This window comes from Schistocerca cancellata, chromosome 2, assembly GCF_023864275.1.
Source record: "Schistocerca cancellata isolate TAMUIC-IGC-003103 chromosome 2, iqSchCanc2.1, whole genome shotgun sequence".
NCBI classification, from domain to species: Eukaryota; Metazoa; Arthropoda; class Insecta; order Orthoptera; family Acrididae; genus Schistocerca; species Schistocerca cancellata.
Genome location: NC_064627.1, coordinates 772895009 through 772911868, shown reverse-complemented (window position 1 = coordinate 772911868; position 16860 = coordinate 772895009). Strand labels below are relative to the sequence as shown.

Sequence of the window (16860 nt, the reverse complement as noted above, 5' to 3'; positions counted from 1 at the left end):
GTTTAATGTGAGAAGATAAGTATTGGGGGCACCAGTGGCTAAGAAATCGATGAAGTAAGCACATCGTGTGGAGATCGCGTGCCTTATGTGGGCGTATCCAACCTAGCTGGGAGTATGAAGGACTGATATGACCATACAACCGTATATTGCATACGTATCTAACGCAAGCATTCATCACTAGCTCGAGGCATCTCGAATTTTCACTATTTGTGCCGTGTTGAACTACATCACAGTAGTAAAGATTAGGCAAGACTAGTGTTTGGACTAATTTTTGTTTAACATGGGTTGGAAATATTTTTCTAAATTTTTGAATTGCATGTAGGGAGGAGAGCGATTTCCGGCAAGCTGTGACTGTTTGTTCTTCCCAGTTTAGGTGTTCATCCAAGATTATTCCAAGGTCTTTTACTGTTTTTTGGTATGGTAGTTGGGTACCATTGAGGAGTATTTGAGGGACTGTTTCGCGAAAGTACCGACTGATTAACTTTGGATGAGATATAAGAATGACCTGGGATTTCTTGGGGTTTAGTTTCAGACCTAGGTTCTGTGCCCATCGAGAAACAGAGCAAAGATCTGCGTTCATACTCGCTACTGCGTCAGCAATGTTCTTGGGGCTTGCACTTATGTACAGTTGGATGTCGTCGGCATATAGATGGTAGTTGCAGGAGTGAATCACTGGAGAAATATCATTAATGTACAGTGAGAACAGTAATGGACCAAGGACGGAGCCTTGGGGAACTCCAGAGCGCACGTTTTTCCATGATGACTTTTCCGACCCACAAATGACTTGTTGACTTCTGTTTTTGAGGTAGCTGTCGAACCAGTGTATTGCGCTGTTTGAGAAATTCAGCTGCATCATTTTAATTAGTAATATATCAAAGTCAACTGTATCAAAAGCCTTGCTAAAGTCAAGCAGCGTTAGGATGGTAGCTTCACGTCTGTCCATAGCATGTTTAATGTCATCAGTTACTTTGATTAATGCAGTTGCTGTACTATGGTGCTTTCGAAAGCCTGACTGATATTTGTCGTGGATGTTATGAGTTTTGAGGTAATCCGTCAGCTGTTCATGGACGATGTATTCTAGGGCTTTAGATATTGCAGGTAGTATGCTGATCGGCCTGTAGTCACCTGGCGACTTAGGGTTGTCAGTCTTGGGTATAGGTTGAATTAAACTTTGCTTCCACTCAGTAGGATATGTACTACTGACAAGTAAGACATCTGTTGAAAGAATACTTCGCAAACCGGCGCCATACGCGTTTACTAGCGCCCGCTTAGTTGGTGCGTGGCCGTTCCCGAAAGGACTACACTCGACTGCCTGTACTGCTCAAGAACCATGAATCATTTTCGATAGCACGCAACAACGCATTGCTAAAATCAAAAATACGGAAATTTGTGGTAAGATCTTATGGACCAAACTGCTGAGGTAATCGGCCGCTAAGCTTACACACTATTTAACCTAACTTAAACTAACACACAGTAAGGACAACACACACACACACCCATGCCCGAGGGAGAACTCGAACCTCCGACCTCTGACGGGGAGAGCCGCGTGAACGGTGACAAGACGTCCTAGTCTGCGCGGCTAACCCGCGCGGCACAAGAAGATGAACAAATTACGCGAAACCTACACAAAAACTGTTTGTGAGGGAGGAAACTGCAGCCACATACATTATACGTGAGTGAATAATTTATTTGACACGGCAGTGACGAATTATGGTACATATTTTACATTATTTCTTCAAGAAAAATCGTTTGTTTGTCATCGAAATCTAGAATTTTTAGGATGAACCCGACTTCCGTCTGATGATAGGTTCTCTTTCCGAAACTACACTGCTAGCCATAAAATTTGCAACACCAGGATAGCAGCAAGCTGCAAAGGCAAAATAGGCGTGCTGTCCACTTTGGTCCGAATAACATGAGTGTCATGTGACTATGGAATTGATGGGTTCAGCAGTGCCATCCTCGGCTTCATACTGGATCTCAGTGGCCCCACGCGACTTACGCCTGAGAGTACAGACATATTGTTCGCTCTGCCGCGCTTGATGTAGGCAACGAGTCAGGAGATAAATGTGCTTGTTTGCAGCAAGACAAGTATCATTACCGACAACAATATGAGGGTTGGAGGACAACATCCGTCAGCATAACGACCATTGTTGCGCCTTCCATTGAGGTGGCACAAAGAGTGTTGCGTCCAACACCGGACACAGGAGTGCTATCACGTCGTGCCTTCAGACGAGTCCCAAAGGACATATACGTCTGCAGAGGATGGAATGAAAACGAACGTAGCCAGATCGCATTATGCATCATCATACTGCCCCAGCACGAGGCGTGACAGTACGGAATGCCACTGGGTGCGCAAGACAATCACATCTGGACCGAATAGCTAGTGATTTTTGACATTTCTAGAGTGTTTCAGCCTGTGGCTGTGCCCTTCTTGGAGGTCTCCATGATACTATCTTTCAAAAAATAATCGAACTCCGCATTCTGTCCTTGCTGTCCTGATGTATCTCGATTCAGAGAGTGTTCGACTATTTGCACGTTTTCCAGATCTCTCGCCCACTGTGAACATCTGGTCATACGTTGCTGAGAGACTGGCACGCCACCATCCGCTAGCCTCTATAACTGATGAACTATGGCTTGCATTTGAAGCAGCATGGAATGGTGAGCCCAATTCATTTCGATGCCCAGCCTGGTTAGAGTCGTTGCTGCAGACAGAGGTGACAGATCTGTATACCGGATTTCCTTTCCAGTATGCCCCCAAATCACCTACATTTTTAATCACGTATTCTTCCTGCTGTATTGTATAAAGTAAAAGTTCGTTATTTGTTGTCCTTCTTGGTACTGGAATTTTAATGAGGAGCAGCATAATTACGTAGAACTGACTTACTGCTCCAGAAATACACTGTAAGGAAAAAACACGCACCACGAAACAATTATCAGAACGAGATGGATATAGGTAGACGTGACTACGTGTACAGACAAACAAATGATTACAGTTTCGTAAACACTGGATGATTTATCCAAGACAGAGTGCTCCACTAACTGAGCAGGTAAACAACGCGTTGGTCCACATCTGGCGGCCCTTACGTTTGCGGTTATTCGGCTTGACATTGACTGATAGAGTTGTTGGAGGTCCTCCTGGGGATATAGTTCCAAGTTCCGTCCAACTGGCGTTTTAGATCTTCAAAATCCCGAGCCAGTTGCAAGGCCCTATCCATAACACTCCAAACACGCTCAGTTGGGAAAATATCCAGCGCACTCTGCTAGCCAAGATAGGGTTTGGCAAGCACGAAGTCAAGCAGTGTGTGAGCGGGTATTATCTTGCTGAAATTTAAGCCCAATACGGCTTGCCGTGAAGGGCAACAAAACGGAGGGTGTAACATCGTCGACCTACCGCTGTGCTGTAAGGATTCCGTGGATGACAACCAGACGGGTCCTGCTCTGAAAAGAAATCCCATCCCAGACCATCACTCGTGGCTGTTAGGCCGTATGGCGGGCGGCAGTCGGATTTCTATCCAATTCTGTCTGGGGCACCTCCAGGCATGTTACCGCTAGTCATTGTGCCTCATTTCGAAGCTGGGCTCATCACAAAAGACAGTTCCACTGAGATTCCAGGCCGAAGATGTGACTGGAGACAGTACAGCGGTAGTCGAGGGTATTCTACACCCTGTTTTGTTGCCATTCATGGCAAACCATCCTGGGCTTACATTTCAGCAAGATACTGGCCGCCCGCACACGGCGAGAGTTTCTGCTGCTTGTCTTCGTGCTTGACAAACCCTACCTTGGCCAGCAAGGTGGCCGGATCTCTCCCCAATGGAGAACGTTTGGAACATTTTGGACAGGGGTCTCCAACCAGCTCGAGTTTTTGACGATACAACGCTCCAGGTAGACAGAATGTGGCAAGATATCCCGTAGGAGGACACCCAACAACTCCTTCAATCAATGGCAAGCGGAATAACTACTTGCGTAAAGGTCAGGAGTGGACCAACACATTACTGACTTGCTCAATTTGTAAAGCTCTTTCTCTTGAATAAATAATCCGATTTTTCTGAAACTGTAATCATTTGTTTGTCTGTACGTGTACATCTACATCTACATCTGCATACATACTCCGCAATCCACCATACGGTGCGTGGCGGAGGGTACCTCGTACGACAACTAGCATCATCTCTCCCTGTTCCACTCCCAAACAGAACGAGGGAAAAATGACTGCCTATATACTTCTGTACAAGCCCTAATCTCTCTTATCTTATCTTTGTGGTCTTTCCGCGAAATGTAAGTTGGCGGCAGTAAAATTGAACTGCAGTCAGCCTCAAATGCTGTTTCTCTAAATTTCCTCAGTAGCGATTCACGAAAAGAACGCCTCCTTTTTTGTAGAGACTCCCACCCGATTTCCTGAAGCATTTCCGTAACACTCGCGCGATTATCAAACCTACCAGTAACAAATCTAGCAGCCCGCCTCTGAATTGCTTCTATGTCCTCCCACAATTCCGCGTAATAGGGATCCCAAACGCTCGAGCAGTACTCAAGAATAGGTTGTATTAGTGTTTTATAAGCGGTCTCCTTTACGGATAAACCACATCTTCCCAAAATTCTACCAATGAACCGAAGACGACTATCCGCCTTCCCCACAACTGCCATTACGTGCTTGTCCCACTTCATATCGCTCTGCAATGTTACGCCCAAATATTTAATCGACGTGACAGTGTCAAGCGCTACACTACTAATGGAGTATTCAAACATTACGGGATTCTTTTTCCTATTCATCTGCATTAATTTACATTTATCGATATTTAGAGTTAGCTGCCATTCTTTACACCAATCACAAATCCTGTCCAAGTCATCTTGTATCCTCCTACAATCACTCAACAACGACACCTTCCCGTACACCACAGCGTCATCAGCAAACAGCCGCACATTGCTATTCACCCTATCCAAAAGATCATTTATGTAGATAGAAAACAACAGCGGACCTACCACACTTCCCTGGGGCACTCCACATGATACCCTCACCTCCGATGAACACTCACCATTGAGGACAACGTACTGGGTTCTATTACTTAAGAAGTCTTCGAGCCACTCACATATTTGGGAACCAATCCCATATGCTCATACCTTAGTCAGGAGTCTGCAGTGGGGCACCGAGTCAAACGCCTTCCGGAAGTCAAGGAATATGGCATCCGTCTGATACCCTTCATCCATGGTTCGCAAGATATAATGTGAAAAAAGGACGAGTTGCGTTTCGCAGGAGTGATGCTTTTTAAAGCCGTGCTGTTGCATGGACAGCAACTTCTCTGTCTAAAAGGAAATTCATTATATTCGAATTGAGAATGTGTTCGAGAATCCTGCAACAAACTGATGTTAAGGATATTGGTCTGTAATTTTGAGGATCCGTCCTTCTACCCTTCTTATATACAGGCGTCACCTGCGCTTTTTTCCAGTCGCTCGGGACTTTACGTTGGGTAAGAGATTCGCGATAAATGCAAGCTAAGTAAGGAGCCAATGCAGTAGAGTACTCTCTGTAAAACCGAATTGGAACATTTCTATCGATTTTCGTCCCTTTTTCCCCCTTTATACCGTAGTATGGCCTGTCGCAGCGTCATTCCTCACTGAAAGATTCAGAAACAGTCACGGTATTTCCAAGCCGCTATGGTAAATATAATAACACAAGAATTTTACAAGAAAAGTATAAACGCAAGACAATCCAGCCTATCTACCAACGAGCATAGATCGCCACATACGGTACTCGTAAAATCGGTCTTCAGCTCTAATGAGGAATAATGCTCTAAAAGATGCAAAGATTGTATCTAGAGTTTACAAATAACTGTATGAAACTCTAGGCGCTGCTACTGTGTGTGTGTTTCCCGTTCCTCACCTTGCAGGCCATGACGTCGGAGGAGGCGGCTCGTGGAGTGCTCTGGCAGCTGAGCGCGCCGGCGTGTCTTATATAGCGGCCGCCAGCGTCTAGAAGCCAGCTGGTCCGCCGTCTGCAGCCCTGCCACAGGACCGGACCGGGCTTAGCACAGTAGCGCCTAATTGGGCGTGGTGCCGCCTCAGATTTCGGGGCACAGCGGTATTTTTATCCGCCACCTACATATCGGGGTCAGTACGTGCACTGACGAGTTTCTGTCGAAAAAACAAAAGCTGCATCACAGTCCATTGTAATCCAAGACTAATGATTCCTACTCAAAGTTTGGCCGAATAAGAATTTTGTGAATAAGGAAACATCCTTAAAACTCTTCCAACGAATTTCTATCTAGCAGCTCCCTTTGACACACCAAGGCCTAGGTCTTCGTGTCAACTTATTCCTCTTCGAATGGTAGCCCTGTAGAGTGGCAAATCCCTTCTACATATTTCGACATCGTTGATTTCTCAGGATCAATGCTTCTGAGGAAAAGATTGTTACTGCCACCTGATGATGGAGCAAAACCTCCGAAACATGCCATAAATAAAAAAACTCAAATTTAGTGTTTTTGTATTTTATACGTGTGGCTGAGGTTTTCATTGGTCCCGTTGACTGATTCACGACAGTGTAATCAAACAGTATCAAATGTCTTTATATGCATCACATTTATCTTCGTATTGCTCGTCGATTGCCTGTCTTCGCAGGCAGAGTTGATCTATTGAAGATCTTCCTATTTTTCGCAACTATTTCCTGCGATGAAACCTCTCTGTACACACTCTTCCTGTTTACATCTGCGTCGTCTGCGTACTGCTTTGGAGAGTTATTAGCGTTAATTATCACAAGGTAGTGTTATAGGCCCTTGGCTGTTGCTTATCTATATAAACGATTTGGGAAACAATCTGAGCAGCCTTTTTCGGTTGTTTGCAGATGACGCTGTCGTTTGTCGACTAATAAAGTCATCAGAAGATCAAAAAAACTGCAAAATGATTTAGAAAAAATATCTGAATGGTGCAAAAAGTGGCAGTTAACCCTGAATAATGAAAAGTGTGAGGTCATCCACATGAGTGCTAAAAGGAACTCGTTAAAATTCGGTTACATGATGAATCAATCTAATCTAAAAGCCGTAAATTCAACTAAATACCTAGGTATTACAATTACGAACAACTTAAATTGGAGGAACACATAGAAAATGTTGTTGGGTAGGCTAACCAAAGACTGCATTTTATTGGCAGGACACTTAGAAAATGTAACAGACCTACTGAGGAGTCTGCCTACACTACGCTTGTCCGTCCTCTTTTAGAATATTGCTGCGCGGTGTGGGATCCTTACCAGATAGAACTGACAGAGTACATCGAAAAAGTTCAAAGAAAGGCAGCACGTTTTGTATTATCGCGAAATATGAGATTGTCACAGAAATGATACAGGATTTGGGGTGGAAATCGTTAAAAGAAAGGCGTTTTTCGTTGCGACGGAATCTTCTCACGAAATTCCAATTACCAACTTTCTCCTCCGAATGCGAAAATATTTTGTTGACACCGACCTACATAGGGAGGAACGATAACCACGATAAAATAAGGGAAATCAGAGCTCGTACGGAAACATATAGGTGTTCATTCTTACCGCGCGCTATACGAGATTGGATTAATAGAGAATTGTGAAGGTGGTTCGATGAACCCTCTACTAGGCACTTAAATCTGATTTGCAGAGTATCCATGTAAATGTAGATGTAGATTTTTACCTTCCGTGAATAGTAATAGCCCTGTGTTACTTCACCCTGTTCGTTTCTACTGGTCATGCAGTAGGAAATAAGTCACTGGAATCAGTCACAACTTTTAAGTTTCTAGGAATTTCTGTCCGGGTAGATCTGATGTCGATCAAATATATAACTCTAACCGTAGTTTGAATCTTTATTGCTGCCGGAGTTGGAAGATCTGTGCACTCAATTCCCCACCCTGTACATCCCCAAATCACCTGCAACGCAGATTTATTGGAAGAATCCTGAGAAAGTGTAACTCATGCTCGAGAAAGGCAGCTTACAGGACCTTCATTCGACCAATTAATGAGTACTGTTTGACAGTCTGGGACCCTTCCCACGGTCGACTAATCGAAGACACAGGAAAGACTCAATAAAGGATATTTTGCAAAAAAAAGTCAAATATTTCGTGAAATGATTTGCCTAAAAGTAAAAAAGTAAAACAGATCAGAGAAACATTTGATATACCTTTGAATTATGCTCGAAATCATGTAGGCCCTATACAAAATCAGGTGCAGTTTGACACTTAGAAATCAATGTCTAACTTATAATTCTAAAGAGCACTAGAGGATGCCTGATGGATTATTTGGACCACCAGATAAATATCCTCTAACGCTCTTTCAAACAAAGAACTTTGAACTTGAATCAGCACTTCATTTGCTATAATCTTTCGAGTATCATTCAGAGGGACGTCAAATGTTTCTCTAATCTGTTTTATTTCTCACTCTTAGGCAAATCATTTCACAGAAGTTTGCCTGTTCTTTCAATTTTTTTTATTTTCAACTTTTGTTCAGAAAACATGAAATAAAATATATTTATTACCCTGCTTACTTTCAAGTTTTTAATATTTTTTTGTAGTACTAGTTCTCTCGCTGCTCAGTTGAATACCTCACTTGTTCATTTCCTATTCGTCGTTCGGCTATGAAAATTCGAACAAAAATCGGTTGTGTAATTTCTAAGGAGTCTTTTTTTCGCTCCGCTCAAACATCTGACCAAAACAGACGGGCACGATACGTCACGGGTTTGTTTAGTCACAGAAAGGCTCAACGCAATGGAGTGGGAGAGAAGTTATGAGAGAGACGACGTAAGTCAAATCGCGGTGATCCGTGGTATACGTTTATGTTAGATTCCTGATAAAGGTTAAGAACGTCGAAGAAAGCAATTCGAAGGCAAAGCGATGCTCTTAGCTTCTATGAGACGCCATTGAAGCAATTTCGATAATAACGAGGAACTGAATGCCAAGCTGTAAACCGTATTTGTTCTGGCTATGGAATGGAAACCAATGTAATACTAAATTTATCGCGTAAATTTCGCCATTTCTTTCGTATTACAATTCCTGAAAAACAAAACTATGTGCAATAGTCAATAATTTGTTCCTGGAAAATCACACTGGATAATGATAATTAAACCATAAACTGAAAAGAATGCTGTATGCTTTAGTGAATTCGTATGTTTTCAAATAGTTGTCTGGCCAGCCGTTTACAAGCCCAGAGTTTTCTGTTCGTGTTGTGGTTGCAACTGTTACGAAAATCGTAAGAGATGCAGTTGACTGAGATTATTTGGGAAGATTGCCAAATTATCAAAAATAGAAATACAGTAGTAGACATCTATGATTTCAGACAAATAGAGGATATCCACTACAAAATTTGGAATTTTCCTAAAGGTTTACGAAGTGTAGACTGAAGATGTATTCTAACTGTTTGCACTGACCATTCTGTTCAAAAGCTACAATCGTAGTGTCCTGTTGTGTTAGAAGGACTGCTCGATGCTAGTTGAGGAATGGAAATGTCAAACGTTCTACGTGCCAAATCTCATATTGTGACACGAATCACAAAACAATTTATCTCTTTTTGTAGTTATCTTACTTGTCTCCAAACAATTGAGAACAGAATTATGCACAGAATTATGTTTATCATCTTATCTGTGCAAAAAACTGAGAGAAATTAGAAAATAAATAATCTGTTAAGAACATTCTAAGTACCAGGGAGCTGACTGGTTGCAAGTGTTAGTAAAAAAGTCTTTGTTTCAAGTGCCTTTAATACTGAGGCACTATGTTTTATTTGTGAAAATAAAAGAACAGAAATACAGGAGGAATGTTGTAAGTAGTAAAACTATATCCAACAGAAACCATTTCTGCAACTATCTTTTATATTTCTAGTAAGAGAATAACAAAATTAAATTAAACAAAAATCATTCATTATTAACTTCTATTTCTTATACAAGCCCAGATTTGGGATCCGATATTGCAAAGTTTACTGTCCAAATCCCAGTGCTGTTGAGGAAGAAACGTCAACATCGTCAACAGCTCTTTCCGTTTTGCAACTGATAGACTAGGCTGGTCTTTTGGATGAAGTATGACATGGCATACACCAGCCATTGTCTTTCCTCTTTTGAAAACATTCACATATTTCCATACTTCTGTTTCAGAGCAAGAATTTTAATAGTTATTTGAGATGGAGTAGTGTGAGACACTTTAATCATACTGTATTTAGAGATCTTACACTCCCGAATTCACAACAATGTTTTAGAAGCGTCTTTAAAATCAAAAGAAGTCAGTTTGTAAGCATTGGATTTACGTGGTATAGGTTCATAGTTTTAGCTGACTCAACAATCTTCGCCGGGCGGGATTAGCCGAGCGTTCTAGGCGCTGCAGTCATGGACTGTGCAGCTGGTCCCGGCGGAGGTTCGAGTCCTCCCTCGGGCATGGGTGTGTGTGTGTGTGTTTGTCCTTAGGTTTATTTACGTTAAGTAGTGTGTAAGCTTAGGGACTGATGACCTTAGCAGTTAAGTCCCATAACATTTCACACACATTTGAACAATCTTCCGTATAAACGTAATTTCGTATGGCACGATTGACTGGGAGTCCCTCCAGGGGGAAGGTTCAGCCGCCTGTTTGCAAGTTCAATTGGAGGACATTTCGGCGACTTGCGAGCTCTTACCCACCCTAGCAATCACACGAAGGAAAGTGGACCTACAGATTAACGTGGAATCCAAAACACGTGTCGTTTCTGGTGAACACATCATTGAGAGGTGAGCGCTAGCGTAAATCATACCTTTCCTGCACAACACCCCAGACACCAGTTTTCAGCAAGACAATGCTCGACCACATTTTGCTGCACGAACACGTGCCTTCTTGTTGTCACAGGATGTCAGCCTCACCAGACTTGTCGCCAATCGAAAATGTGTGGGATGTGGTGAAACGACAGGCACAGCGATGTGACGCAATCCCAACCACCACAGATGAACTTTGCAACCAGGTCAGTGCAGCATGGATGGCTATCCCACAAGACGCCATTCGCGCCTTATGCTAATCGATGGCCTCACGCATGGAATAAATTATCCGGGCCCATGGCGGACCCTGCGCTTACTCGGCAACAGTACATTTTTGTTTTTATTTTACATCAGTTTTAACAGATCAGTATCACTGATTTATTACGAAAAGAGTAATTTTCTCATTCGTGTGTCATGTCATCGAGGTAAGATTCAGCTGCTTCGCCCCAATTATGGAACCAACAAACGTGGACGTGATTGCACGAAAATAGTTTTCAGTGTACTGGAGGTAGACCACGCGGCTGAAGTACGGTACTTACTAATTATAATATATATCTGTTGCGCAACTAATTATAATATATGTCTGTTGCGCAACCAACATTACGATATTTTGCTGGCAGAATATATGTGGTTCTCTACCAGTTATTTGTGGTCCTGGTGGTGCACTTAGTCCCTCAGCAAGCAGCTAATAATAAATAATTTCAGAATCAATTCTTAGATGCTGTTTGGAGAATCAAAATATTAAGTACCGAGGGGAAACTGATACTGTAAATCTAACTACACGGTCCTAAAATATTTGAGTCCACGTGACTGTACTGCATAACATAGTGCATTGTGTGCAACAGTAGTATGTGAGATTGTAACGTAGTTTAACCCTAACCCCCCCCCCTCCCCTCCCAGGACCGCTTGCAACGCCATACCTTCTTTTAGTGAAGTTGTGCAATAAATTTAGTTTTTCTCCTGTTTTATTCAGTACCTCCTCATTGGTTATTCGATCTACCTCTCTACTACTCACCGTTCTCCTGCAGCACCACATTTCAAAAGTTTTTAGTATCCTTCGGTTCGACCTATTTATCGTCTAAGTTTATATACAGCAGACAACCTTCAGTAAAGGAGTCTTAGTGCTTAAATCTATATTACATGTTAACAAATTCCTCTTTTTCAGAATGATTTCTTGCTGTAGCCAGTCAAATTTTATATCTTCTCTGCTTCGGCCATCATGGGACATTTTGCTCCCCAAATAGCAAACCTCATCTACAACTTTTAAAGTCTTATTTTACAATCTAAATTCTTTCAGCGGTGCCTGATTTAATTCGACTACATTCCATTACCATTGTTTTATTTTTGTGATGTTCATTTCATACGTTCTTTTCAAGACACCATCCATTCCGTTCAGCTGATCTTCCATGTGCTTTGCTGCCTCTGGCAGGATTACTATATCATCAGAAAACCACAACGTTTTTATTTCTTCTTCCTGAACTTTAATTCTCTTGCAAATTATTCCTTGGTTTCCGTTACTAATTGCTCAATGTCGGGTATACGCTGAAACCCTGTCCCACCCCTTCTGAACCACTGCACACCTTTTATGTCCTTCGGCTCTTATAATTCCAATCTGGTTTCAGTCCAAGTTGTAAATAACCTTTTTCTCGCTGTGTTTTATACTTGCTACCGTCAGAATTTCAAATAGTGTATGTCATTCAACAGTATCAGGAGCTTTCAAATGGCTCTAAGCACTATGGGACTTAAAATCTGAGATCATCAGTCCCCTAGATTTAGAACTACTTAAACCTAACTAACCAAAGGACATCATTCACATCCATGCGCCAGGCAGGATTCGAACCTGCGACCGTAGGAGCAGCGCGGTTCCGGACTGAAGCGCCTAGAACCGCTCGGCCACAGCGGTCGGCGTCAGGAAATTTCCCTGTATCTATAAAGGCTATCTTTTAAGATACGTCGCAGGGTCAGTATTGCATCGCGAACTCCTATATTTCTTTGCAATCCGCATATCATCCTCAAGTTAGGTTTCTGTCTGTCTTTCCATTTTTTGTTAGTATTTCCCATCCATGACTTATTACACTGATTGTTCGCTTATATTCGCACCTGTCAGCACCTGCCCTCTTTGGAACTGGAAGAGATGTCAGTAACTTTGAGGGAATGTCTTCTACTTCGAGGTCACTGTTTCGCCTTAGTTCATTCAGTGGTCTCTCAAATGCTTGGTGTGGTATCATATCTCCCATCTGATCATCTAATTCATCTTACCTTCGTAAAACACTATCTTCGAGTTCGTTTCTCTTGTACAATCTATTACACTGGTGTCCAAAATTAAAGCTCCAAACCGCTATTTCCCCATCATGTGTCTAATTCACGATATAATCATACTGACTGTCAGATGTCCGTACGATCGTGTTCTTCAAGAGAGATAGCATTCAGGTCAACGGAGAGCCACGCCAGTGACGTCAGGGCACGCTTTAAACGGGGTAGTGTTTGCCGGGTAGTCCCACATCCACAATCGCTGTGTCACAGGCGGTGCAGTGTGGTACAGAAAAGACGACTCTATGCCGTGGAGGGCCATAGGAAGAAAGGAAACAGGACAATTTCAAACTGATGTGACCCGATGGCTTAATGTGAATCGTTCTGTTGTTTCTCGGATGTGGTGAAAGTTAATAGAGACCGAAACTGTATCCCGAAGACCAGGGCAGGGTCGGTCACGTGTGACGTTAGAAATAAAGGACCGTTATTTGCTGTAAGGATATGACGGTACCGCCTTAGTACTGCACGGCAACTGGCATCTGACCTCGCAGCTTCCACAGGAGGTGTCGTGTCGAAGCAAACGGTGTACAGAAGGCTTCGCAGAGTGACCTTTATTGTCGGAGACCTGCTGCATGTTTACCTCTAACACGTCTTCACAGAAGGGGACGCCTAGAGAGGAGTCGTCAACATGCCACCTGGACCGTCGAACAGTGGGATAACGCTCATTTCACAGATGAGGCCCGATTCGCTTTGGAGAGTGGTTATTGACGGATTCGCATCTGGAGGAAACATGGAACACGATTTCGGGACCCAATCATTGTGGAAAGAGACCAGTATTGTGGAGGATCCCTAATGGTGTGGGCAGGGATTATGTTGACCACATCATGAAATTGTGTTGGTGAATGGGGAACGTTTAACTGCTGTTGGGTGTCTTGACGAGATCTTGAGACCAAATATGCGGTTGTTGTGAGGTGCTGTGGACCCGGACTCCTTACTGAAGGACGATAATCCTCGACCTCATAGAGCACGTGTGGTTGATGTGTTCTTGGAAACGGAAGATATTGCAAGCTCCTCGCTCCCCCGATTTGAATACCGTAGAGCATATCTGGGATACACTAGGGAGGCGGGTTGCATCACCTCAGCGTCCACCAATCACGCTTGAAGACTTGTGAGCAGCTCTGCAGGAAGAATAAGTGTTGTACGGCCTGTATTGCTGCCAGAGAAGGTCACACCCCATACCGAACGCATTAAGAAATGGTCGGAACGTGCGTGCAAATCCGCGTACTTGAAAAAAAACGAAGAACGTTTTTGTCTACCGTTATGCATGTTGCACTTGTTTACGTTATGTATTCTTTACATTGTTTCTACTTTATTATCCCCTGTTTATACAGTTTTGTGGCAAAATAAACGCAGCCTTGCAAAATTTCCGTTTAGTACTTAAATTTAGACTCCAGTTTATATAGTAGTTTCAACTTTCAGCTTTCCCTTCTTTGCTTCTCTGTCCTCCCAATGTTTCTTCTAAAATGGCTCTGAGCACTATGGGACTTAACATCTGAGGTCATCAGTCCCCTAGAACTTAGAACTACTTAAACCTAAGTAACCTAAGGACATCACACATATTCATGCCCGAGGCAGAATTCGAACCTGCGACCGTAGCAGTCACGCGGTTCCGGACTGAAGCGCCTAGAACCGCTCGGTCACCGCGGCCGGCTGTTTCTTACATTTTCTTTCATTTTGATGTATGTGGCATCTACGTTTCTCCGAGTCACATAAGCTTTTACCACCTTGCACTTGTCCTCTGGCCATTCGTACATAACCATTTTGCCCTTTTTACATACCTCGCTTTTGTACGTCTGTATTCTCTTTCGCCGGCTGCGTTTGCTGCATTATATATATTTTTTGTTTTCCAATTAAAAATGGTTCAAATGGCTGTGAACAGTATGGGACTTAACTTCTGAGGTCATCAGTCCCCTAGAAGTTAGAACTACTTAAACCTAACTAACCTAAGGACATCACACACATCCATGCCCGAGGCAGGATTCGAATCTGCGACCGTAGCGGTCGCGCAGTTCCAGATCGTAGCGGCTAGAGCCGCTCGGCCACCCCATCCGGCTTTGTCCAATTAAATTCCATACCTTCTGAGGTATCCAAAGATATTTACCAGGCCTTGTCTATTTACCTTTTCGATCGCTTACTGCCTTCACTATCTTATCTCCCAAAGCCTAATCGTTGGCTAAAGCTCCTTCTGAAACTCTCAACAACCTCTGGTCCTTTCGATTTATCCACGTCCCATCTCCTTAATTCCCTTTTTTGCCATTTCTTCGATTTTTATCTGCAGACCATCAGCAGAAATTGTGGTCAAAGTCTCCGTCTGTGCCCCGAATTGTCTTGCAGTTTAAAATCTTGTTTCGAAATCTATCTCCAACTATTCTGCGAGGGGCGTTCCATAAGTAATGCAACAGATTATTTTTTTCTTGGCCGGTTTCGGTTGAAGAAATGGAGAACTTGTTGTGGAACGACGTGGAATATTCCCGCCTCATGCCCTATAGTTTCATGAAGTTATGATTGGCGGCAAAGCCATACGTAGCCTTCAAAGTGGCATTCGTAACGGAGGCGCGTTCCAAGCAGAGAGTTGCCACTGTGTTTCTTTTGACGGAAAACCAGAGCACCGCAGATATTCATAAGTGCTCGCACAATGTCTAAAGAGATCTGGCATTGAACAAAAGCACGGCGAGTCGTTGGGTGAAGCATCTGTCATCGTCGCAACAAGGTCGCGCTGACCTGCCCTATATCCCGCGTGCCGGCTGACCGCTCAGAGCTGTGACTCCTGCAATGTTGGGACGTACGGACACTCTCACTCGACATTGTCGACAAATTACAATCAAAGACCTGGCTGCTCAACTAGTAGTGTTGACACACTCGTCCATAAGTTGGGGTACTCAAAATTGTGTGCCCATTGGGTTCCTCACCGCCTAACAGAAGAGCATAAATAGCAGCGACGGACCATCTGATCATGGCAATTTTTTGTCGAATATCGTCACAGGCGATGACACATGGGTTCATTATTTCGAACCGGAAACAAAACAGCAATCGATGAAGTGACGCCATACTACATCTGCTCTGAAGAAGAAGTTCAAAGCTGCACGCTCAGCTGGTAAAATCATGATGACCTTCTCGTGGGACTCTTAAGCGGTTACGCTGTGTCATGTCCTCCCTCATGGTGCAACGATCAACTCTGAAGTGTATTGTGCTAGCCTCTGGAAATCGAAGAAACGACTTCAGTGCGTTTGTCGCCATAGAAATGCAAACCAACTTTTCTTTTTCCATGACAACGCAAGGCCTCACACAAGTCTGGTCACCCGAAGGAGCTCATAAGACTTCACTGGACTGTTCTTCCTCATCCACCCTACGGCCTGGATCTCGCATCTTCCAACTTCATCCGTTTGTTCCAATAAATGATGCATTTCGCGGCTAGCAGTGTGTAGATGATGAGGAAGTTAAGGATGCAGCAAGACCTTGGCTATTACGTTGATCGGTAGCGTGGTACCATGCGGGATATAAGCCCTTTCAATAAGGTGTTATAAGCCAGTTGCATTGAACGGAGATTATTTTGAAAAATAAGTTTTTTAGCCAAAAGGTTGGGGAATAATATGGTAGAAAAAACCAACCTGCTTTCAGAAAAGATAGTGTTGCATTACTTTTTGAACGGCCCTCGTATAATCAGTCTGAAACGTTCCTGTATCCGCCAGGTCTCCTCCACGTAAACAGTCTTTTTCACTATTTTTAACCCTTTATTAGCGAGCTTAAACTACGCTCTGTGCAAAATTCTACCACTCAGCTTCCTTCTTTATTCCATTCCTGCAGCCCATGTTCTACTGCTATTTTTCCCTTCTCTCCCTTTTCC

At 43.3% G+C, this 16860-nt stretch overlaps 1 protein-coding gene across 1 annotated transcript in view; it reads right to left on the bottom strand.

Moving 5' to 3' along the window:
* LOC126158475 (cuticle protein-like) overlaps positions 1-5899 on the bottom strand; it is an 81073-nt gene extending 75174 nt beyond the window's left edge. The window contains exon 1 of the mRNA XM_049916445.1: positions 5873-5899. Within this exon, the coding sequence (XP_049772402.1) occupies positions 5873-5884 (12 nt within the window). The 5' untranslated portion in view covers positions 5885-5899. The remainder of the gene's footprint in view (positions 1-5872) is intronic.
* Positions 5900-16860: the final 10961 nt, after the last annotated feature.